General features: G+C 42.4%; 2 protein-coding genes across 3 annotated transcripts in view; both read right to left on the bottom strand.

Annotated features, from left to right (window-relative positions):
- The window catches only part of LOC109901171 (zinc finger protein 16-like), a 174268-nt gene that overhangs the window by 78981 nt on the left and 70687 nt on the right, over nt 1-24600 (bottom strand). The window lies entirely within an intron of this gene.
- On the bottom strand, nt 473-22952 carry LOC109901200 (zinc finger protein 205-like). Of its 2 annotated transcripts, XM_031836560.1 has the most exons (7): nt 22418-22952; nt 21909-22039; nt 21551-21712; nt 19213-19365; nt 18702-18813; nt 14631-14755; nt 473-1737 (listed from the first exon to the last, which is right to left on the bottom strand). In XM_031836560.1, exons 1-7 carry the CDS (start codon nt 22692-22694, stop codon nt 799-801), a joined length of 1899 nt encoding a protein of 632 aa, XP_031692420.1. In that variant the 5' UTR covers nt 22695-22952; the 3' UTR covers nt 473-798. The 2 variants fall into 2 exon arrangements, with proteins under 2 accessions (XP_031692420.1, XP_020352844.2); XM_020497255.2 differs by lacking the exon at nt 473-1737 and having other exon boundaries at nt 13461-14755; nt 22418-22948.

Below are 24600 nucleotides of genomic sequence, written 5' to 3'. Positions count from 1 at the left end.
TAGCCAAGCAGCCGCACACAAGCCTAAGATCATCATGCGCAATGCCAAGCGTCGGCTGGAGTGGTGTAAAGCTCGCCGGCATTGGACTCTGGAGCAGTGGAAACGCATTCTCTGGATTGAGGAATCACGCTTCACCATCTGGAAGAACGACTTCACCATCTGGCAGTCCAATGGACGAATCTGGGTTTGGCGGATGCCACGAGAACGCTACCTGCCCGAATGCATAGCGCCCACTGTAAAGTTTGGTGGAGGATGAATAATGGTTTGGAGCTGTTTTTCATGATTTGGGCTAGGCCCTTAGTTCCAGTGTAGGGAAATGTTAATGCTACATCATACAATAACATTCTAGAAGATTCTGTGTGTCCAAGTTTGTGGCAACAGTTTGGGGAAGGCCCTTTCCTGTCTCAGCATGACAATGCCCCCGTGCACAAAGTGAGGTCCATACACAAATGGTTTGTTGAGATCGGTGTGGAAGAACTTGACTGGCCTGCACAAAACCCTGACCTAAACCCCATCGTACACCTTTGAGATGAATTGGAATGACCGACTGCAAGCCAGGCCTAATCACTTAACAACAGTGCCAATACAGTGCAAGACCCACAGCAATGTTCCAACATCTAGTGGACAGCCTTACTAGAAGAGTGCAGGATGTTATAGCAGCAAAGGGGAGACCATATAAATGTCCATGATTTTGGAATGAGATGTTCGACGAGAAGTCCACATACTTTTGGCCATGTAGTGTTTGGCAGCTAAAGAATGGTTCCCAGATATCCCCTGCGTAAAACTCAAGCCACACTGCTATGATTTCTCTCCTTTGTGGACACTCCTATGTCTGGTAAGGTTAGTCAGGAAGGAGAAGCTCTTGTGACATAGTTTGCACTTGAAGGGCCTCTCCTTGGTGTGAACTGTCTGGTGCTTCTTCACATAGTTTGCCTCAGTAAAGCGCTTCCCACATGTGGGGCAGGCGTATGGCTTGTCTGCGTCCGTCCTAATGCTCAGCCTCCCACGTTGTGACCCGATGACACCAGAGGAGGTAGAAGCAGGAGCCACCGCCCCCAGGTGGTTAGTCTTTGAGCTCCCTCCTTGACCTCTAGTCATTGTTTGGGTGTTGTTGGGATTGTGTGCTGTGTTATAAGCAAGGTACATCTCGTGGGGAACGCCCATCCTGATCCTGTCTGTGTTGGTGGGGTAACCATGAGGTAACTGAGGAAGGCTAGACCCAGGTCCAGGCTTTCTATGAACCCAGTCACTAGGCATTAGACGAGACCCTGAAGAAGACAGACTTCCTGAAAGACTACCACCAGGAGGGTCGCCCACCACCCTCTTTGAAGGCTGAAGCCCAGGGTGACCTGCTCTGTTCATCATGGATACTGTGGTGTTTGTATCATAAGAACAGGAGGGTCTATCTCTATCAGCCCCAGGCACTGCTCCATCCCTGCACTGAGACTGTGAAGAGAAGGGTCTGGTCTGCAGACTAGATTCCTGACTGGAGCCTCTGTCTCTCTGATGACCACCAGGACTGAGGTTGTTCAGTCCACCTGTCCACTGGTTGTGTTCTGTGTGGTGGTGGAGTCTCTGTCCCTCACGGTTGGGTCCTGGTTCCGACTCGGGAAGGAAGAGTGAAGGCTCTTGATCCACTGTCCTGATTCGAGGCCAAGGTTTGTGACCTGCCGCTTCAGAGGTCCAGTCTCTTCCTCCAGCAACACCTGATATCAGCAGGTCTTCATGGACTGCAGACTGTGAACACAAATTGTACAGAAGAGAATATAAAGGTTTATATAAGAAACAATTTGCTGTACACACAGAAACATGACATGATATTATAAAATGTCATGTTTAGCAACGGAGGCCAGAACAAATGGACGCTTTTCGCCGGCAGCTTTCATCAGTGGCACCCGCAGAACTTTTGTCACTATGAACATTTGAACTGAGTACACCCATTTCTCTTTCTATGATAAAACATTAACCACAGTCAATAGAACAAGCTCCCCAAGGAGCGAAAAGATGCAGAAACTATTTACAGACAACGCCGATTTGGAAACAACTCCGGTTGAAACCAATGTACTACAGTCCTTGAAAAAAGAAATTATCAATGCTATAAGTTGTGCATGAATGGACAGTGTTTACTCCAACACATTGGTGCAGCTGGCTTCAAGGGTTAAGCGAGCAGTGTGTCAAGAAGCAGTGCGGCTTGGCAGGGTTGTGTTTCAGAGGACGCATGGCCCTCGACCTTCGCCTCTCCCGAGTCCGTAGGGGAGTTGCAGCGATGGGACAAGACTAACGACCAATTGGATATCACAAAATTGTGGAGATAAAACAGTGAAAATCCCACAAAATAATTTGTGCACAAATATCAGTGACCTTCCGGCCAGTGTGGCATTAAGCCAGCTCCAAATAAAATACCTTATCAAAGACAACCTACAGCTCAAAGGTAATGTCAAAACACTCACAACTATTGTTAATTCATTATCAAGTGACAATAACATGCTGAAATAAACATTATTTCTCTAGAGTCTAAGACTGGGGGGTTATTATTGTTCTAAGATGGTCACCATGGATTAGTAAGCTATTTGATTTTGAATTCGTAGGTCTAAAAAAATATATACAAAACCAATCAAAATTTGGACACCTACTCTTTCAAGGGTTTTTATTTATTTTTTGCTATTTTCTACATCAAAACTATGAAATAACACACATGGAATCATGTAGTAACCAAAAAAGTGTTAAACAAATCAAAATATATTTTTGATTCTTCAAAGTAGCAACCCTTTCCCGAGATGACAACTTTGCACACTCTTGGCATTCTCTCAACCAGCTTCACCTGGAATGCTTTTCCAACCACCTTGAAGGAGTTACCACATATGCTGAGCACTTGTTGGCTGCTTTTCCTTCACTCTGACATCCAACTCATCCCAAACCATCTCAATTGGGTTGAGGTCAGTGATTGTGTAGGCTAGGTCATCTGATGCAGCACTCATCACTCTCCTTCTTGGTCAAATAGCCCTTACACAGCCTGGAAATCCTGTTGAAAAACAAATGATAGTCCCACTAAGCGCAACCAGATGGGATTATGTATAATGCAGAATGCTGTGGTAGCCTCGCTGGTTAAGTCTGATTGAATTCTAAATAAATCACAGACAGTGTCACCAGCAAAGCACCATCACACCACCACCTCCATGCTTCATGGTGGGAACCACACATGCAGAGATCATCTGTTCACCAACTAATTCAAAATAAGTTTTGAATTTTGGCCCATTCCTCCTGACAGAGCTGGTGTAACTGAGTCAGGTTTGTAGGCCTCCTTTTCTATAGGATTGAGGTCTGGGCTTTGTGATGGCCACTCCAATACCTTGTCCTTAAGCCATTTTGCCACTTTGGAAGTATGCTTGGGGTCATTGTCCATTTGGAAGACCCATTTACGACCAAGCTTTAACTTCCTGACTGATGTCTTGAGATGTTGCTTTAATATATCCACATAATTCTCCTCCCTCATGATGCCATCTATTTTGTGAAGTGCACCAGTCCCTCCTGCAGCAAAGCACCCCACAACATGATGCTGTCACCCCCGTGCTTCACGGTTGGGATGGCGTTCTTCGGCTTGCAAGCTTCCCCCTTTTTCCTCCAAACACAACGATGGTCATTATGGCCAAACAGTTCTATATTTGTTTCATCAGACCAGAGGACATTTCTCTAAAAAGTACAATCTTTGTCCCCATGTGAGGTTGTAAACCGTAGTCTGGATTTTTATGGCAGTTTTGGAGCAGTGGCTTGTTCCTGGTTGAGCGGCCTTTCAGGTTATGTCAATATAGGATTCGTTTCACTGTGGATCTAGATACTTTTGTACCTGTTTCCTCCAGTATCTTCACAAGGTCCTTTGCTGCTGTTCTGGGATTGATTTGCACTTTTTGCACCAAAGTACGTTCATCTCTAGGAGACAGAACGCGTCTTCTTCCTGAGCGGTATGATGGCTGCATGGTTCCATGGAGTTTATACTTGTGTACTATTGTTTGTACAGATGAACGTGGTACCTTCAGGCGTTTGGAAATTGCTCCCAAGGACGAACCAGTGGAGGCCCATAAGGTCTTGGCTGATTTATTTTGATTTTCCCATGATGTTGAGCAAAGAGGCACTGAGTTTGAAGGTAGGCCTTGAAATACATCCACAGGTAAACCTCCAATTGACTCAAATGATCAGAAGCTTCTAAAGTCATTACATCATTTTTTGGAATTTTCCAAGCTGTTTAAAGGCACAGTGAACTTAGTGTATGTAAACTTCTGACCCACTGGAATTGTGATACAGTGAATTATAAGTGATATAATCTGTCTGTAAACAAGTTTTAATGACTCCAACCTAAGTATATGTAAACTTCCAACTTCAACTGTATATAGCACTTTTCATACAGAATCTCTTACTTAAAAAAAAAACAAGGGAGCTGGCAGTTCATGGGAGAGGGTCTTCCACAGCTAGATGATGATGATGCAGTTCAGTAAAGGTGTAGCTTGATTGGAGGCAGCGTTGATGGTACAGCCAGGGAGGGAGACACATCAGTCAGACAGGCCCGAAGCTTTATCAGGCACATCTGTCTCTGCAGTTCACAGCTCCTCTTCCTCCTCTGTAGGTAGGCTGGAACATCCACCACCGAATGTGTAGCCCCCATCTGGGTGATGCATCGGCAGCAGTAAGTGCCTGGAGGCCACCACACCTGGGCAGTAATCAGCAACAGTCTCCTACTAGACGAGCCTCTGTCATCCCCTCACACCACAATCCAAATCTTTCTATGTAGTACTTGTTTGTTTTGCAGTTAATTATGTTGATTTTGGATGTGGTTGAGTGGTTGAAAAACAAGTTTTAATGACTCCAACCTAAGTGTATGTAAACTTTCGACTTCAACTGTAGGTGTGTCCAAACTTTTGACTGGTACTGTATATATTTGATCAAATACTGACTTTGGCCTTTAGTACCAAATCCAATAAAAACGTATTGAATAACGCATTCATAAATGGAAAAAAGACAGTTAAAAAATAAATCACAATTAATAATGTTTTGGAGTGTCTGTCCTATATCTAGGAGATAAAAGAGAGCTCAGGAAATATTTGTGCTTTTCTTTTACACATATTTAACCCCTTTTTGGGGGTAGGTACAAAATTACCTCCATACTTCCATTCATTTTTTTAAAGCCAGTACCGGTTACATGCACATGAGTCCCGTGACACTTGTGGGGTCGTTGAGCAAAACGGAGAACACGATCATGTTCGTGATAGTCTCATCTTTCCATGTTAGTTTGTAGGTCAAACCACTCAGAGGTGCCACAGCCATTATCGTGAGAAGATCGATTTTCGGGATGTCTGACAAACACCAATGGAGCTTGGCCACCTTCCAATGGATTGAGACGCAGCCCATGCCAAAAAACAGATATCTAGCTTAAACTGAAAGATTTTGATGGGATTTTAAAAATGGTTACTTATGTTACTCTATGTGGATTTATTAGACTTACAGTCCCATTCGATGAGAGAGATCCTGGTTTTCACAGGTATTTCTGAGAATAATGATGGAAAATACATTATACAAACAAAACTACATATCCTAGCAGATGAGGTATCAAAAATCACAAAGAAAAGGTACCGGTTAAATCCAAGGGTAGACAAGGTCAATGATGCACACTGGTTGATGCAATGGTTGCTAAATTCTAATAGTTTGCATAATTTCAGTTTGTGACAAAACAAGAAATCAGTGCAGAGCATCATTATACCATTGAAACCAATGTGAAATATCTTTTCAATAACCAAAAATATTATATTTTCAGCTGTTTGAAGCTGGTGCACAAAATCGAAAGTAAAAAAGACGCAAAAACAAAACTTAATAACGGGAAGCATAGAAATTCACACAGAACAGATCTACTGCTTCTTAGACTTGCTTTCAATGAGAATGACAGATTTGTAACGCACAATTCTATGTGAATTTGGTTGGGTTGCCCAAAATGTTACATATTGCAGCTTTAAAGAAATAGACTAGGCTTGGTGCTTATATTGTTGTTGACAAGCTCTATATTAACCGCAAGCTATACCGAGATGAAAAGGTTACAACTTGGCTTTCTATGTGAATTTGGTCAGGTCAACCAAAAAGTGACATATTGCAGGTTAACAGAAATACAAAAAGCATCCTGTGAGGGATTGATCGCTGACGATGAACTACTAATGGCAATTAACTAATTCCAAACTGGTAAATCTCCTGGCTTTGATGGTATACCAATTGAGGTGTAAGAGTTTTATTTTCTTTTTTACAGAAAACAAAGAACCTTTGTTCACCTGCTTAAATGTTTCATTTGAACAGGGGGAATGATCAACAACCCAAAGAGATTGACTGATTACATTACTATTGAAGCAGGAAGCAAATGACCATTATATAAGCTCTGTGCACCTCAAACTGAAGACCCCTCACTTTATGCTGTGACACCCATATTCTATCAAAATGTTTAGCACTTAGAATGACAAGCAAAATGACTGAAAGTGAGAAATCTGGCTTTATTTAGGGTCACTACATAGGTGACAGTATTTTTCTGGGAACTATTGAACATTGTGAAATAGAAAAGGCAAGTGCATATATTCAAGCATGATGATGGGCTGCATCATGTTATGAGTATTCTTGTCATCGGCAAGGACTAAGGAGTTTTTGACAAGATGGAATCTCATTTATATAGATGCCTTCAGTATTTTAACTTTGGCAAGTCATTTATTCAATCGTTTAAAGTCTTATATCAGAAACTGGTGAGTAAAGTAGTGAATATTGGGTATATATTTATTTAGAGGGGTTCGACAAAGGGATCCAGTTTCACCTTATTTATTCTTATTAGCTATTGAGATGCTGGCCATCCCAATCAGGAACAATTCCAATATATACTAAACAAAAATATAAACACAACATGTAAAGCGTTGGTCCCATGTTTCATGAGCTGAAATAAAAGATCAGAGATGTTCCATACACAAGAAAAATGTATTTCTCTCTAGTGAATATTTCTCCTTTACCAAGATAATCCATCCACCTGACAGGTATGGCATATCAAGAAGCTGATGAAACAGCATGCTCGTTACACAGGTGCACCTTGTGCGGGGGACAATAAAAGACCACTCTAAGATGTGCAATTTTGTCACACAATACAATACCACCTCAAGTTTTGAAGGAGTGTGCAATTGGCATGCTGTCACCAGGAATGTCCACCATAGCTGTTGCCAGAGAATCTAATGTTAATTTCTCTACCATAAGCCACCTCCAATGTCATTTGAGAGAATTTGGCAGTATGTCCAAGCAGCCTCACAACTGCAGACCACGTGTAATGACACCAGCCTAGGATCTCCACATATGGCTTCTTTGTCCTACGGGATTGTCTTGCGTACCAATGAAGTGGAGCAATGGCCCAGTGGACATGCTTGGCATCCACATTCCAAAAGAAAGAAGGATCTTGTAAAGGAGAACTTAGATTTGAAACTAGCCAAGATTGACAAAATACTATTGCTGTGGAAAGGTAAAGCTTTGTCTTTTATATGGCAGAGTAACCTTGAAAAATACCTTCATTGCCTCTCAGTTGATCTACAGTGATTCAGAAAGTATTCACACCCCTTTACTTTTTCTACATTTTGTTGTGTTACAGCCTGAATTTTGTGTCACTGGACTACATACATTACCCTATAATGTCAAAATGGAATAATGTTTTTAGAAATGTTTACAAATGAATTAAAAGCTAAAATATCTTTAGACAATGAGTATTCAACCCTTTTGATATGACAAGCCTAAATAAGTTCAGGGGTAAAAATGTGCTTAACAAGTCACATAATACATTGCATGGGTTCTCTCGGTGTGCAATAAGTGTGTTTAGAATGACACAGATTTTATAATGACTACGTCATCCCTGTACCACACACATACAATTATCTGTAAGGTCCCTCAGTTGAGCAGTGAATTTCAAACAAACACTGATTCAACCACAAAGACCATGGAGGTTTTCCAATGCCTCGCAAAGAAGGGCACCTATTGGTAGATGGGTAAAAATGTAAACAAGCAGACATTGAATATCCCTTTGGACATGGTGAAGTTATTAATTAAACTTTGGACGGTGTATCAATACACCCAGTCACTACAAAGACACAGGCATCTTTCCTAACTCAGTTGCCGGAGAGGAAGGAAACCGCTCCATGAGGCCAATCATGGCCAATTTCACCATGAGGCCAATGATGACTTTTAAAACAGTTCAAGTTTAATGGCTGTGGTAGGAGAAAACTGAGGATGGATCAACAACATTTTAGTTACTCCACAATACTAACATAAATGACATAAATTAAAATAATGAAGCCTGTACAGAATAAATATATTCCAAAACATGCAGCCTGTTTGCAATAAGGCACTAAAGTAAAACTGCAAAAAATGTGGCAAAGAAATTAACTTTATATACTGAATACAAAGTGTTATGTTTCAGATAAGTCCAACACAACACATCACTGAATACCTGTTTTCATATTTTCAAGCATGGTGATGGGCTGCATCATGTTATGAGTATTCTTGTCATCGGCAAGGACTAAGGAGTTTTTTAGGATAAACAGAAACAGAATAGAGGCCAGGCAAAATCCTAGAGGAAAACCTGCTTCAGTCTGCATTCCAACAGACACTGGGAGATAAATTCAGCTTTCAGCAGGACAATAATCTCAAACACAAGGCCAAATACACACTGGAGTTGCTTACCAAGACATGTAATGTTCCTGAGTGGCCTCGTTACAGTTTTGACTTAAATCAGCTTGAAAATCTATGGCAAGACTTGAAAATGGCTGTCTATCTATGATCAACAGCCAACTTGACAGAGCTTGAAGAATGTTTTTAATAATAATGTGCAAATATTGTATAATCCAGGTGTGCAAAACTCTTAAAGACTTATCCAGAGAGACTCACAGCTGTAATCAGTGCCAAAGGTGATTCTAACATGTATTGATTTACTTATGTAAATTAGATATTTAATTTTCAATAAATGTGCTAATAAATATTTCAAAAAACACTTTGCATTAAGTCAAGGGGTATGAATACTTTCTGAAGGCACTGTATACCCATTCTTCAAATAATCAATAAAATATTTATTGCATACTGACAGCAGGAATGTCCCCAGGATAATTCAGAGACATTATCCCCAGGAAAATTCAGAGCCAGATCATATGGTTGAATTCAAATACACTGATACATAAAATAAAAATTGGGAATGTGTTTTTGAAAAAGAGGATCTTATAATAAAACAAATATCATTGATAGTAATGGGAATATTACACTGTGCACAATTGTATGGGAACATATTTACTATCAGGTACTGACAGCAATTCAATCAGAATGGAAGAAAAAGTTAAGGGAAAGAAAATAGAAACTGTTTGTAGATCTCATATTAAATCTCACAGATGGTTAACTGGAGATAAAGACAAGTACCATTTGAATTTGGGAAAACAACAAATTAGTTGCCTTCCCACACAAATTCAACTCTTACTGGGAAAAGCATGTATAGAACAACAGACTCCACAATCTGAATGTTTCAGTTGAAGATATTGTAAATATTTCTGGCTACTAACAAGATCTTACACATATTGGACATAGAAGAATCCTCTTCCTACTGTTTTTGTCGTGTAGAAGTGCTGGATTTGTTACATATTTTCTGGTATTGCTCCATAGTTAACTTTTGGGCAAAGGTACAAGAGTGGTTACTCCCTGTTTTATACAATTGAGTTATTTTTCCACAAACATTTATATTGAGTGCAGGGATAGATACAAAACAATATACAATCTATTGATTCTGCTGGGGAAGGTTTTCATTTTTAAAACTCAGAAAATAAAAATGTTAGTCTTGGACTCTTTCAACCTAACTGTGGAACACTATTATACATTAGATTGCAAAAGAAAGTGTGAGGTCTCCAGATTTTACTGATAAGTGGGACCAAATAACACATCAAGGATGGGCCTGATTTCATATACAAAAGAAAGGTGCTCCTGATTGCCAGTCATATGACGATTCTATTTGTTTAATTATTTTGTTTTTAGTTGTATTTGTGGTTGTTTGTATGTTTGCATGTGATTCCTGTTTATGTCCTTTTCTAGTTTAAGATAATTGCTTATTTTCTTTTGTGTGTCCACAACACCGAGGTAGTGGACTGAAGAGGGTGGGGTGGGGTGGTCTGGCGGGTAGTCTGTGGGACCATGAAACTTTAGCTCGGCACTTCCTTATTGTGGGATGGCTATTTGTTACATTAGTCAAAAAAATACAAGGAAAGAAAACCCGCCAAAATAATAATGTCTCCTTATATTTGTAAACTCAGCAAAAAAAGAAACATTCCTTTTTTCAGGATCCTGTCTTTCAAAGATAATTCGTAAAAATCCAAATAACTTCATAGATCTTCATTGTAAAGGGTTTAAACACTGTTTCCCATGCTTGTTCAATGAACTGTCATGAGTTGGCCTGGGGGTAGGTTTATGACAGTCATAAATACCTCTTCCCCCCTTTTTCCTCTCTCTACCCTACTGATGTTACATTTGCAAAACCCTTGGGTAACAGAGATTCTGGGAACATCTGAAGGTGGGGGGAAATGAACTATATATTCTGGTAATCCGACCAATTGAACATATGCGGTGGTACTTAATGAATATGATGTCAGTTCAGTTGTCATCTGAGACATTCTCATCAATGATAGGATAACAAACTCTACAGTGGAAAGTCTACACATCAGTGTTATCGGATTCACATGGAATTGTTGTTCAATTTAAATGTTTGAATATTAAATGATTTGTGATGGGATGAAATGTGATTTAACTTCTAAAATGTGAGATTTGGGTTTTCATAAGATAGGGCTCTGCTCAATCAGTGGCCTGCCCCTGTGAAGGGACATGGGTTATAAAACTTTTCAAACCCCCCCTCCTCTCCCTTCCTATATAAGCCCTTGACGACGATATAACCTTCTGTTCTGAGGACGACGGTCCGATGTCAGAATGGTTCAGATAATAACTACAGAACGAAGCCAACATCAGCGTGAGCTTTGGTTGCGAATGGTATGAACTTTGAACTCTTATTCACTACAGCAGTGATACCTCCTAGCCGTTGAGTTAGCAACAGCCGCTGCAAACGAGGGTTAGGAAGGAACAGACAGAGTATCCCGTCTACCACACAACAATGTTACTACAACGTATTCAATTTACCAGCAGAGACATTCTTCAAGGGACAAAGGACTCGGTTGGATAACACTGCCTTCCAACAACCACCAACCTACCGAAGCGCAGCTCAGAGTAAATATTTATTGCATTTTCCTTTTCCAAATGGGCGGTAATTTAGATACTTTATTTACGATAGCACAGCTTCACCCTTTGTTCCTCAGTCTTCCCGCTCTTTCACCCAGCCCCTTTTCCTTTGTGTAACAAGCTGTCATATCTGTTCCGCCCGCTAGGGACGTTTTCCTTTATGACGTCATTTGTAATCAAGTTATGATTTAATTATGTGTATGTGTAATTCTGTGTATTTAGTAAATAAATAATTAAACCCAATATTGTATTGCTGATTCAACTTGTTAGCCAGGGTTCTTGCAGATAACTAAGAATTTACAACTTTCAGATGAGACTGAATTAAGATGACGATTAATATTGACTGCTATTGATGTAAAATATTACTAGGTCTTTAAGACTTTATTCGGAAGATAACAGCTCTATAAATATTATTTTGTGGTGCCCGACTCACTAGTTAATTACATTTACATGATAAGCTCAATCAGGTAATATTAATTACGGAGAAATTATTTTATAGAATAGCATGTCATATCACTTAATCCGGCAAAGCCAAAGACACGACAGAACCATAAACAATTAATGAACATGCACCTGTGGAACGGTCGTTAAGACACTAACAGCTTACAGACGGTAGGCAATTAAGGTCAAAGTTATGAAAACTTAGGACACTAGAGGCCTTTCTACTGACTCTGAAAAACACCAAAAGAAAGATGCCCAGGGTACCTGCTCATCTGCGTGATCGTGCCTTAGGCATGCTGCAAGGAGGCATGAGAACAGCAGATGTGGCCAGGGCAATAAATTGCAATGTCCGTACTGTGTGACTCCTAAGACAGCGCTACGGACGGACAGCTGATCGTCCTCGCAGTGGCAGACCACGTGTAACAACACCTGCACAGGATCGGTACATCCTAACATCACACCTGCGGGACAGGTACAGGATGGCAACATCAAATGCCTGAGTTACACCAGGAACTCACAATCACTCCATCAGTGCTCAGACTGTTCACAATAGGCTGAGAGAGGCTGGACTGAGAGCTTGTAGGCCTGTTGTAAGGCAGGTCGTCACCAGACATCATCGGCAACAACGTCCCCCTATGGGCACAAAACCACCGTCACTGGACCAGACAGGACTGGCAAAAAGTGCTCTTCACTGACGAGTTGCGGTCTTGTCTCACCAGGGGTGATGGTCCGATTCACGTTTATCGTCAAAGGAATTAGCGTTACACCAAGGCCTGTACTCTGGAGCGGGATCGATTTGGAGGTGGAGGGTCCGTCATGGTCTGGGGCGGTGTGTCACAGCCTCATCGGACTGAGCTTGTTGTTATTGCAGGCAATCTCAACGCTGTGCGTTACAGGGAAGACCTCCTCCCTCATGTGGTAACCTTCCTGCAGTCTCATCCTGACATGACCCTCCAGCATGACAATGCCACCAGCCATACTGCTCGTTCTTTGCGTGATTTCCTGCAAGACAGGAATGTCAGTGTCCTGCCATGGCCAGCGAAGAGCCCGGATCTCAATCCCATTGAGCACGTCTGGGACCTGTTGGATCGGAGGGTGAGGGCTAGGGCCATTCCCCCCAGAAATGTAGAGGAACTTGCAGGTTCCTTGGTGGAAGAGTGGGGTAACATCTCAGCATGAACTGGCAAATCTGGTGCAGTCCATGAGGAGGAGATGCACTGCAGTACTTAATGCAGCTGGTGGCCACACCAGATACTGACGGTTACTTTTGATTTTGACACCCCCCTTTGTTCAGGGACACATTATTCCATTTCTGTTAGTCATATGTCTGTGGAACTTGTTAAGTTTATGTCTCAGTTGTTGAATCTGATGTTCATACAAATATTTACACATGTTAAGTTTGCTGAAAATAAACAGTTGACAGTGAGAGGACGTTTCTTTTTTTTGCTCAGTTTATAACAAATTGTTTAGTTCCTCTAAATGTGGGGAGGTGGGTAAAATAATAAATAAAGTCTAGCCCATCTCTAACACTGTGTTTTCAAGTACCTAACAATATGGAGCCAATGTCCATATGTGTTGATAAAAAAATTAAGTATAATATTTTGGTTCGACTGAGAAAGGAAACTCAGTCACTAAAATAATACAAAAATAACCAAGTAGGTCAGCACAGTCAATATTGTATTTCATTTCAACAAAATGGTCATACACTAACATAACTTTGTAGTACAGTACTTTTATTGCACAAAACGATACGTGACAAGTATAATACTATGGTAACACTACATTTTCTGTAAATCTGGTACACTCCCTTTGATAAATTCCTTTGAGAATACTCTGGAAAAGGTTCAACATTACATTACACACATTTTCACTACTTTACACCAGTGAATAATTTTTACAGACACCTTCACACCAACCATCACCATATCCTTAAATCTGCCTTATCATACTCATTCTTTCCTGGTTCACTTCATTCAGTTCCTTACTACATCCAAAACCAAGAGAATGAATTACAAACTAACTAGTACTCCATTACATGTCAACACTACACACTATACATGGGCCGTATGCATTTTCTGCTGGTGTATCCTGAGGTAGCTCCTCTCTGAGAACCTCTTCCCACAGTGCGTACAGGCAAACGGCCTCTCTCCCGTGTGGACCTTCAGGTGCATCTTCAGCTGGTGCTGGTGGGAGAACCTCTTGTCACACTGGGGGCAGCTGTAGGGTTTCTCCCCTGTGTGGACCCTCTGGTGTCTCTTTAGATGACCAGCCTGGGCGAAGCGCATGTGACAATGGGCACAGCTGTAGGGTTTCTCCCCTGTGTGCATCCTCTGGTGGATCTCCACCTGTTTCGGGAAACTGAAGGCTTTCCCACAGAAAGAACATGGGAAGCGCTTCTCTTTTCCACCTGATCTACAGATAGCGTTACTACTACTGTCATTTGTCATCGGGCTTATATAGCCATTTAGTGTTGAGGCACCGGCATTGTCTGAAGTCTGGTTTAACATAAGGTGAGTGTGAGGAGGACGAAGGCCAGGGAGTGCCTGTGTTGTCGCAGGGTCCATGTTCCAGTTGATAGATCCTATAGAAGGCAGGCTGAAGGCAGCACCTGTTAGGTGGTTAACCAGAGGCGTCATCAGTGTCTCTGAATCACAACTATAGGAGCAGGACGGAGCATCGCTAGCTGAGTCTGTGTCTGTTGTTCTCTCCCCCCGCATACAGACACCTCCCCGTCCCCGCAGACCAAATCTACACCTTGCCCTGGTCTCAGCCAGTCTGTTGTCATGGAGACTAGGTTTGGTTGTTTTGTGTTCGACTGTCTGTTTCTGGTTAACAGTGTTGTCCCCCAGCCCAGAGTTGAGGACGCTGTCCCATCCACTGACCTCCACTATGTCACCTCTGGTCCTGGCCTTCTCAGTGATGTCCCCTGGGCCCTTGGTTGCACTCGTCTGGTTCTGGGAATCCAAGATGGCCGCCCAGTCTCCCCTGTTAGCCTCCAGCCAACCACCTGCAAGAAGAGGTTAGAAAATAGACTTATTTTTAAAAAAATGTCCCTTACCAGGTCAGGTTTATACATTATAATTTGTGTTTTTGTATGTAAACATAAGTTGTATTGATTTCATTTTTTGAATTAAGAAAAAATAGCCAGTTGCATCACTATTTCCATTGAAGATCTATTACTGTATGTAGGCTATATGTACACTGAGTATACAAAACATGCTCTTTCCATGACATTGAGATGACAGACTCAAAGGGAGGAGACAGGTTAAAGTATGATATTTAAGCCTTGAGACAATTGAGACATGGCTTGTTTATGTGTGTGCCATTTAGATGTTGAATGGTCAAGACAAAATATTTAAGTGGTTTTGAACGGGTTTGGTAGTAGGTGCCAGGCATAGGGCTGTTGCGGGGACTGTATTACCGCGACACCAGTGGTCACGAGTCATGAAGGCAGTCAAATTCCATCTGACCGTATAGTCACAGTAATTAGGCTTCTCCAAGCTCTGATGCTGCTGCTGGTCATTAGCGACCTACCAAACTTGCTAACTGCCTGGTACTCAGCATTCTATTGTCCCTTTATTCAGCAATATATTGTCCCTCTTCATGAGAACCCATGAGCTCATGTTGCGCAACATTTCAATAGGCTATGCAATTGCGCAAGAAAACAGAGTGATGGCCTCCTAAAAAGAGGAGGATCCCATCAGCTTCATATAGGCTAGGCCTACTATATTTATTTCTCAACTTCCCTAATATTAAGCACATTGCTTCTCTTTACAACAGGAGTATAGCCTACCTGGCTGAGATGAAAATTAACCATGGAAAAAACGTCCCGTATTCGCTATTTAAGTACATAGATGACATGTATTTTTCCCCGCTGCCCCTGTTTCGATACAGGTGCATGATAATGGTCGATTCTAAATCAAAACAAATTTCACACATATTATTTAGAGACAAGATTAAATCAAGAATAGCATATCACTTGTGAATTATAAACTCAGCAAAAAAATAAACGGCCCTTTTTCAGGACCCTGCATTTCAAAGACAATTCGTAAAACCCCAAATAACTTCACAGATCTTCATTGTAAAGGGTTTAAACACTGTTTCCCATGCTTGTTCAATGAACCATAAACAATTCATGAACATGCACCTGTGGAACGGTCGTCATGACACTAACAGCTTACAGAAGGTAGGCAAGTAAGGTCACAGTTATGAAAACTTAGGACACTAACGAGGCCTTTCTACTGACTCTGAAAACACCAAAAGAAAGATGCCCAGGGTTCCTGCTCATCTGCATAAACGTGTCTTAGGCATGCTGCAAGGAGGCATGAGGACTGCAGATGTGGCCAGGGCAATAAATTGCCTTGTCTGTACTGTGAGACGCCTAAGACAGCGCTACAGGGAGACAGGACGGACAACTGATCGTCCTCGCAGTGGCAGACCACGTGTAACAACACCTGCACAGGATCGGTACATCCGAACATCACACCTGCAGGACAGGTACTAGATGGCAACAACAACTGCCCAAGTTACACCAGGAAAGCGCAATCCCTCCATCAGTGCTCAGACTGTCCACAATAGGCTGAGAGAGGCTGGACTGAGAGCTTGTAGGCCTGTTGTAAGGCAGGTCCTCACCAGTCATCACCGGCAGCAACGTCGCCTATGGGCACAAACCCACCGTCGCTGGACCAGAAAGGACTGGCAAAAAGTGAGGTTTTGTCTCACCGGGGGTGATGGTCCGATTCACGTTTGTCGTTGAAGGAATGAGCATTACACTGAAGGCCTGTACTCTGGAGTGGGATCGATTTGGAGGTGGAGGGTCCGTCATGGTCTGGGGCGGTGTGTCACAGCCTCATCGGACTGAGCTTGTTGTCATTGCAGGTAATCTCAACGCTGTGCGTTACAGGGAAGACATCCTTCTCCCTCATGTGGTACCCTTCCTGCAGGCTCATCCTGACATGACCCTCCAGCATGACAATGCCATCAGCCATACTGTTCGTTCTGTGCGTGATTTCCTGCAAGACAGGAATGTCAGTGTTCTGCCATGGCCAGCGAAGAGCTCGGATATATCAATCCCATTGAGCACGTCTGGGACCTGTTGGATCGGAGGGTGAGGGCTAGGACCATTCCCCCCAGAAATGTCTGGAAACTTGCAGGGGCCTTGGTGGAAGAGTTGGTTAACATCTCACAGCAAGATCTGGCAAATCTGATGCAGTCCATGAGGAGGAGATGCACTGCAGTACTTAATGCAGCTGGTGGCCACACCAGATACGGACGGTTACTTTTGATTTTGACCCCCCCCTTTGTTCAGGGACACATTATTCCATTTCTGTTAGTCACATGTCTGTGAAACTTGTTCAGTTTATGTCTCAGTTGTTGAATGTTATGCTCATACAAATATTGACATGTTCAGTTTGCTGAAAATAAACGCAGTTGACAGTGAGAGGGCGTTTTTTTTCTTTGCTGAGTTTATATTATCACTTGTGTATGATGCCCAACATAAGAAACAATGCCTTTTTTGGGGGCGACTTTTTCTAATCATAGTCGCACACCTCATGTAGCTTAGCCCATGGGCCTATATGTTTTATTAAGGTTTTTATCACAACTAAAATGTCCAAATAATATTAAGCACATTAATCCACTTTACAAGGGGTGTAGAGCCTAACAGGCAGCACGTGAGTTTCAAGTTTGGGGAAGATCATTTTCACCATAAAAATGCATCTTTATAATAAAAGCATTACATGCATAATTGCATTTGCAGTCATTTTTGTAAATGGTGTTTTCCACTAATGGAACATTCGCGCTTATAGCCTACTACCATGAGCGCATTGTTGTGCTTATAATGTGAATAAATAGCCTAATAGTTTATCAACATTTTAAGCTAAACGTTATGATTTGTTGCATCAGCCACATTGCATAAAAAAGTTTTTACGGCCACACAAAGGGGATACCGCCGGGAAATTCTAGGCATTATCTAATGCTTGTCCAATTGTGAATGTGTGACTGATGTAGCGTGTACAGCGTGCGCAAAAAAACAAAGCAGAGCTCATGCCTTTCAAGCAACTTTTCAAATCATCATTAGAGTCTCCTCATGCAGCCGTACAATGTATTAAAAATCAAAACATATAGCCCAAAATTTGTAGAACAACTAAAGGGACATTAATAACTTTAAATTAAGCATATAGGAGTACCTATTTCTTTGTTAACCGCTCAACCCAGAATAGCCGCATGTGCGCACTCTCAAACCGTTTGGAGAAAATATCCTTTATTCAATTGTATTCTTCATACTATAAAATAATGCCACGGAATTCTAAGAAAACCTTGTCTGCTAAATGAACTAGTGTAGCCCACAGCCATTTGGTATAGCCAGATCAGGACATAACATAAGGACAATTCAGAATATGCTATTCTGTTCTTCTGAAATAGACTACATTTTCTTCATATCATGCTTCTTTAGAGCTGTCTAAAATAAATAATTCATTTATTGTGATGTGTAGGCTATATTAAATGGATTTATTAGACTTTTTAAAATGTAGATGTTCCAAAGGTCAACATCAGTGGCTTGTAGGCTATGTGTGGTAGCCAGGAGATGCTAAATGTGTTTGTTAATTAACGGTCAATAACTGTGAGACCGATAGCTATTTGCCACCGGCTAATGGCACTTAGCCAGGCACACCGGTTTGTGTCAAGAACTGCAACGTTGCTAGGTATTTCACGCTCAACAGTTTCCCGTGTGTATCAAGGCTAGTCCACCCAAAGGACATCCAGCCAACTTGGCACAACCGTGGGAAGCATTGGAGTCAACATGGGCCAGCATCCCTATCGAACGCTTTTGATACCTAGTAGAGTCCATGCCCCGACGAATTGAGGCTGTTCTGAGTGGGGAGGGGAGGGTGCAACTCAATATTAGGAAGGTGTTCTTAATGTTTGGTACACTCAGTGTATTTCTCCCTTACCTTGCTCCCCCATCTTTAGTCTACTCAGCAGGTCAATGCTCTCTGATTCATCTTCTATTGTCTCCTCTTTGACAATCAGCAGATCAGGCTTCCCATCCTCCATGTCTACAGACTGTAAGAGATACAGAGTGAGAGGATGTTGGATCAAGAAATCTGATATGAGCACCCTGCTATGGAGCATCTTCTGATTGGGCAATGAGGGATTGCTATGAGTACTATGCAAACCTGTTAGTTGATTCGATTACTTCACACTCTTTAATGGTTTGATAATTCAAAGGCATGTTCCCACAATTAATACACAATTAATCAAGAAAGACCTGGCTCCGTATCCACAAAGAGTCTCAGAGTAGAAGTGCTGACTGAGAATCAGGTCCCCACCCGTCTACATAGCCTTATTCATTATGATCTAAAAGGCTAAACTGATCCTAGATCAGCACTCCTACTCTGAGAGGCTTTGTGGATACGGGCCCTAACCTAATACCATATAGACAGTAGTTTACAGTGGGCTTACCTCAGTGAAATTGTGTGTGGTCTTGTGCTGCTCAGTGGGTTCAGGAGGAGGTGTAGTCTGGTTGTCCTCTATGACCATGGTCCCCTCTGGGTTCCCCAGACCCTCCTCACACCCCTCCTCCTTCACCAGCAACACCTCTGGACCCTCCTCCTCCTGGAAGAGAGAGGTGATACAGATTACACAGACATACAGTCCCTCAGGTACATACACAAACAAGATAATAAACACACTTCACATGGAGGGGCCACACTTGCAAACATAAGCAAGCATTTAAAGTTAAACAGGTTCTCACGTACAAAATGCACAACAGCCAATTAAAATGTTTGTTTTACTTGTATGTGACAGAAAGCTAAATTGTAGCTGGTCCCATCAGATAGCATGGCACACATTAGCCCTTTGTTAACCTCACTAGGTGGCAGCGATTACATCCCAGCACAACTTCTGCAGACAAGTCGTATACATAGTTGGACGTGTTCATGGAAGCGTCCTTAGCAACAAGGCTGTCACGTGTATTTCATTGACTGGTCCAATTGCTCTTTGTGTAAAGTGCCTAGTCCGTGTAATTGTCGCAGATTGTGGCAAAGGATTCGAATCTCACGAGTCGCCCCCCCACACACAAACACACTGCTATTGTCAAATAATCATGTTGCATAGGCTATATTACATGGACGTGTACACCTAAATGTAGACCAACGTTTTATATGCATTTTCATAATCTCCTTTGTCACCTGTGCTATGAATTGTCTCAAGGCTTAAAAGTCCTTCTTTAACCTGTCTCCACCTCTTCATCTACACCGATTTAACAAGTGATGTCAATAAGTCAGTCAATGTCATGGAAAGAGCAGGTGTTCTTAATGTTTTGTATACTCAGTGTATATTAAAGGGAGTCTCAATGAAAGTCAGAATAAAAAGTCCCATTTTGTGTTTATTAAACATAAACATGGGTTAAATACCCCATATGAAAACCACACATAGACATGTCTAAACCAAAACTATATTCACTTTCTCATTACAGAAGTGTCTTGGGAAAAATGTTTATTGTTGAATAGAAGTAATTAAATAGCCATTTGTAAACATTACAGTACAAACACTATGTAAAATACTTTTCATACTTATATATCACACAATGTTTGGATGCAATATTCTAACGAGGAATATTCAACACTGAAATCTGTGACTCTCGTTATTCCAAATGCATCTGTGGATCTTTTCTGCTGATGTGTTTAATTTTTTTTATTTATTTATACAGGCTTTGATAAAAACGTCAGAAGATATCGAGTGGAATTGGTATGTTTCTATGTTACAGAGTGGAATGTTTTTTCTGCTGGTGTATCCTGAGGTAGGTCCTCTCTGAGAACCTCTTCCCACAGTGTGTACAGGCAAACGGCCTTTCTCCCGTGTGGACCTTCAAGTGCATCTTCAGTTGACCAGCCTGTGTGAAGCGCATGTGACACTGTGAACAGCAGTAAGGTTTCTCCCCTGTGTGGATCCTCTGGTGCCTCTTCAGGGTGTCCTGGCGAGAGAACCTCTTCTCACACTGGGTACAGCTGAAGGGTTTCTCCCCTGTGTGGACCCTCTGGTGCCTCTCCACCTTCTGGGAGCTGCTGAAGCCTTTGTTACAGAACATGCAGAGGAACCGTTTCTCTTTACTACTGCCTGATGTGGCTCCCCCTCCCTGAGCCTGGGCTCTAGCTCTGTCGTTTGAGTTCAATACCTGATCGAAAAGGACACAGCCGTGTGAATCGGAAGGTGCTATCAATGTGGACACTGGGTAGCGATCCTTGAACACGTGTAAAGGGGAGTGGGTGGTGACATTTAGATTTGTCTCCAAGCTTTCCCTGTAATCTAAGAAATCTCTGCCCTGTGAGTGTCCGTCTCCGAGGAGATGATCTGCATTCCATGTGGGAGGAACGTCGCCCTCCACTTTTACAGTCACCTCATCTGCTAATATAACCTCCTCTTTCTTATCTAGGCACCCTTCAGAGTATACACTACTACTGCGCCGGTTCCAGTCCCCTCTAGACAGATTAATCTGTGTCTCTAAACCCAAGGGCATGTTGCCAGGGTCCATCTCTGTATTGTAAGAACAAGACGGATCATCACCGGCAGTGTCTAACGCGTCACCATCACCATCCCCATGGGAATTAACCGTCCTCTGGCTCTGGTGAAATACTGGTAAATATTCGGAGCCGGGAGCAAGAGGACTGCCCAGTTTACTCAGACCCAGTCTCTCTGGGTCTGATCTATGGTTAGATCCTTGGTGTAAGAGCCTGTGTGTTACAGTTAAAGTCTTGGTGTCTGTCTCTGACTTGAGGACGGCGTTCTGTGTTCCACTGACCTCCGTGATGCTGCGTCGGGTCCTAGGTTGCGCTTGGTTGGTGGGGTCCTCCGTGGCTGCAGAGGGCGCTCCAGACTGAATGTCTCTGATGTTCCGTGGGTCCTCCTCTCCTTCAGACCTCTCCTGCTTGACCCCAGGACCTTCAGCCTCTGCATCTGCAGACTGACACAAGAACATAACAATAGCCTCACAAGCTTCCTTATGGCAGATTAAAAAAATTAAAAAAGGTTTACCTTTATTTAACTGAGGATAAATGACGATGATACATGTAAGCAAATGAATAGCTGAGGGGAGATTTTCTTTATTAAACAGGCCACATTTGATAACTGTAATTTTTATACAACACGATTACACTAACCTCTATCACCATAAAATTCTGCGATGTGGTTCCACTCCCCTCATCAACAGTGATTGGTTGGTCATCTCTCCATGTATTGTGTTCCGCTGGCTTCAGAAAGCTTCTGTGGCCTCCAGTGAGATGTCCTTCACCTGAGAGTGTGATTGGGGGAAAAGAGGTGGTTAGGTTAGCTACTGTCAATGCTATATTGTACACGTTTGACCCTGTCCACAATTGGTAAGGATGTAAGGTAACACTTCTCATAACTTCTTGATATACTATGTATTGATTATGTTCCATGCATCTTATTGTTTTCATTTAGTAAATAATCGAAAATGCAGTAAATCAGAAATCTGGTTATAATATGATAATGTCTCTGCACAAGCTAAGTAATCGGGGGATTTATTGTATACGACCCAAAAACGGACAATTCTAGATAACATCTGAACACATATACAGAGGGGAACGGGGCGACAGGCACAGAACTATAAAAGAACAGCGACAGGTCGCACAGCCTCTGCAAATTGTACCTCTTGAAATTCCTCTGTATCGGTCAAGGATCTTGACACTACTGGGACGACTGGCGAGGACGCGCTCTCGCATTGTCCTCTCTGCGCGCTCCCGTGCAACCTTCAGTTCCAGTAGTTTCCTCCGCAATGACCTGTTTTCTTTCTGGCTTTGATTTATTTCCAAACGAAACACTGCATAGTCGTCGTCTACGAGTTTACAGATCTCTGCCACGGCGGCATTCGCTAGCACCTCCATGATGGAGGCTATTTGAGTGTGAAAAACCATACAGTTAGCCATTTTTTGCTAACGTTAGCAGCTAGCTAGCTAGCGTTACCTAGATAACAGCTATCAACCAAGTCCTGTCTCCAACGTGAATTAAACACGATATGGGGTGTGATACGATGCAGTTAAATTAGTCATATTTTGAGTTCATGTCTGTTAATACACGTCTAAACAACAACAATAAAAACGATAACGTGGAAATCGTTTTTTCATAACTGTTCACTTCCGTTTACTTCTTCGTGTGAGTTTCCGGCAGACTAGACGTTGTTTTGCCGTATTTCCGCCTTTCACAGGGTTACCACAGCCACAAAGTCTAAATTGTCTATATCGTAAAAGTTCATTAAAATAAAAAATTTATAAGTGTGTGTGGGGTAAGGTGACTAGGCATCAGGATATATAATAAACAGTGTAGCTGGAGCGTTATTTTATTAAACCTTTATTTTAACAGGGTAGACATATTGTGCTCTGTATAATACAATATAACTACACGTATTGTTCACACAATTATTTTATAAATACAAAAAATTAAAAACACAGTCATGGGAAGCACAAATAAGTTTGCTAATCTTGTCAACAAAAACAAAAAAGTGGTTGTCAATATCAAAGGTTTTTGTTATGAATGAGCTATCAGCCTCAATGAAGGATGGAGCCGAATTAGCTTTAATGCCTAGAATTTTATTTAAGCACTTGAGATTTTATTATAATTAATAAATGATTTATCTTATTTCCATTGTATAGTTTCTTCTTGTTTTTGTTTAGTTTAGTTACGTGATTTGTCAATTTACTGTATGGTTGCCAATCTGCTGTGTTGCCAGACTTATTTCCATTCCCTTAGTGTACAGGTGAAAAACCTCACTCCTGTTTGGACCTTCAGGTGCTTCTTCAGATGGTGCTGGTGTAAGGACAGAAGCTGGGAGACGAGAAGCAAGTACAGTGAGTGAACATTTAATAAATAACAGACATGAAACAAACAAGGACAGTGTCTGGACAGGGGAAACATAACAACAATAATGCTGACACTGCGATCAAACCGAGGAACAGACAGATATAGGAAGGGCAATCAACAAAGTAATGGAGTCCAGGTAAGTCCAAAGAAGCGCTGGTGCACATAACGATGGTGACAGGTGTGCGTAATGATGGGCCGCCGGGCGCCCTTGAGCGCCAGAGAGGGGGAGCGGGAGCGACAGTACACCCCCCTCTGGGGTGCCACCCGGCATCCCACCTGGGCGAGCCCGACGGGCCGGCTGAGGCGTGGGAGCCCGACGAGGCGGGGGAGCCCGACGAGCCGGCTGAGCCCGACGAGACAGTTGAGGCGTAGAAACGTCTCAAGCCAGCTAAGGCGTGGAAACCTGACGAGCCAGCAGAGGCATCCCCGGTTCCAATATTGGGGTCAGCATTCTGTAAGGACAGACGCTGGGAGACGAGAAACAAGTACAGTGAACATTTAATTTAAAAAATGAAACAAACAAGGACAGCGTCTGGAGAGGGGAAACATAACGACAATAATTCTGACACGGGGATCAAACCCAAGGAACAGACAGATATATGAAGGGCAATCAACAAAGTAATGGAGTCCAGGTGAGCCCAAAGAAGCGCTGGTGCGCGTTACGATGGTGACAGGTGTGTGTAATGATGGCTGCCTGGCGCCCTCAAGCGTGATAGCTGGTGGCAGAACCGATTCTCACAGTGGGGGTCAGCTGTAGCATTTCTTCCCTGTGCTTCTTCAGGGTGCCAGCTTCAACGAAGCACATGTGACACTGGGTACAGCCCTCCCCTTTCTTAGCTAGGCACCCTTCAGAGTATACATTACTACTGTACCGGTTCCAGTCCTCTCTAGATCAGTCTGTGTCTCTAAACCCAAGGGCATGTTGCCAGGGTCCATCTCTGTAGCGAAAACAAGACGGATCATCAACTTCAGTGT

This window comes from Oncorhynchus kisutch, linkage group LG12 (assembly GCF_002021735.2).
Source record: "Oncorhynchus kisutch isolate 150728-3 linkage group LG12, Okis_V2, whole genome shotgun sequence".
NCBI lineage: Eukaryota > Metazoa > Chordata > Actinopteri > Salmoniformes > Salmonidae > Oncorhynchus > Oncorhynchus kisutch.
Note: the sequence above shows the minus strand (reverse complement) of the source record. Positions and strands in the feature narration are given on the sequence as shown.

Excerpts from the sequence above, each read along its gene's own strand:
- LOC109901200 (XM_031836560.1), bottom strand. The coding sequence starts at position 22,694 with ATGGCTAACTGTATGGTTTTTCACACTCAAATAGCCTCCATCATGGAG. Across the intron at positions 22,040-22,417 it reads ATACAGAGGAATTTCAAGAG|GTGAAGGACATCTCACTGGA; the intron begins GTACAATTTGCA and ends TCACACTCTCAG. Across the intron at positions 1,738-14,630 it reads CCAGAGGTGACATAGTGGAG|TCTGCAGTCCATGAAGACCT; the intron begins GTCAGTGGATGG and ends TTGTGTTCACAG.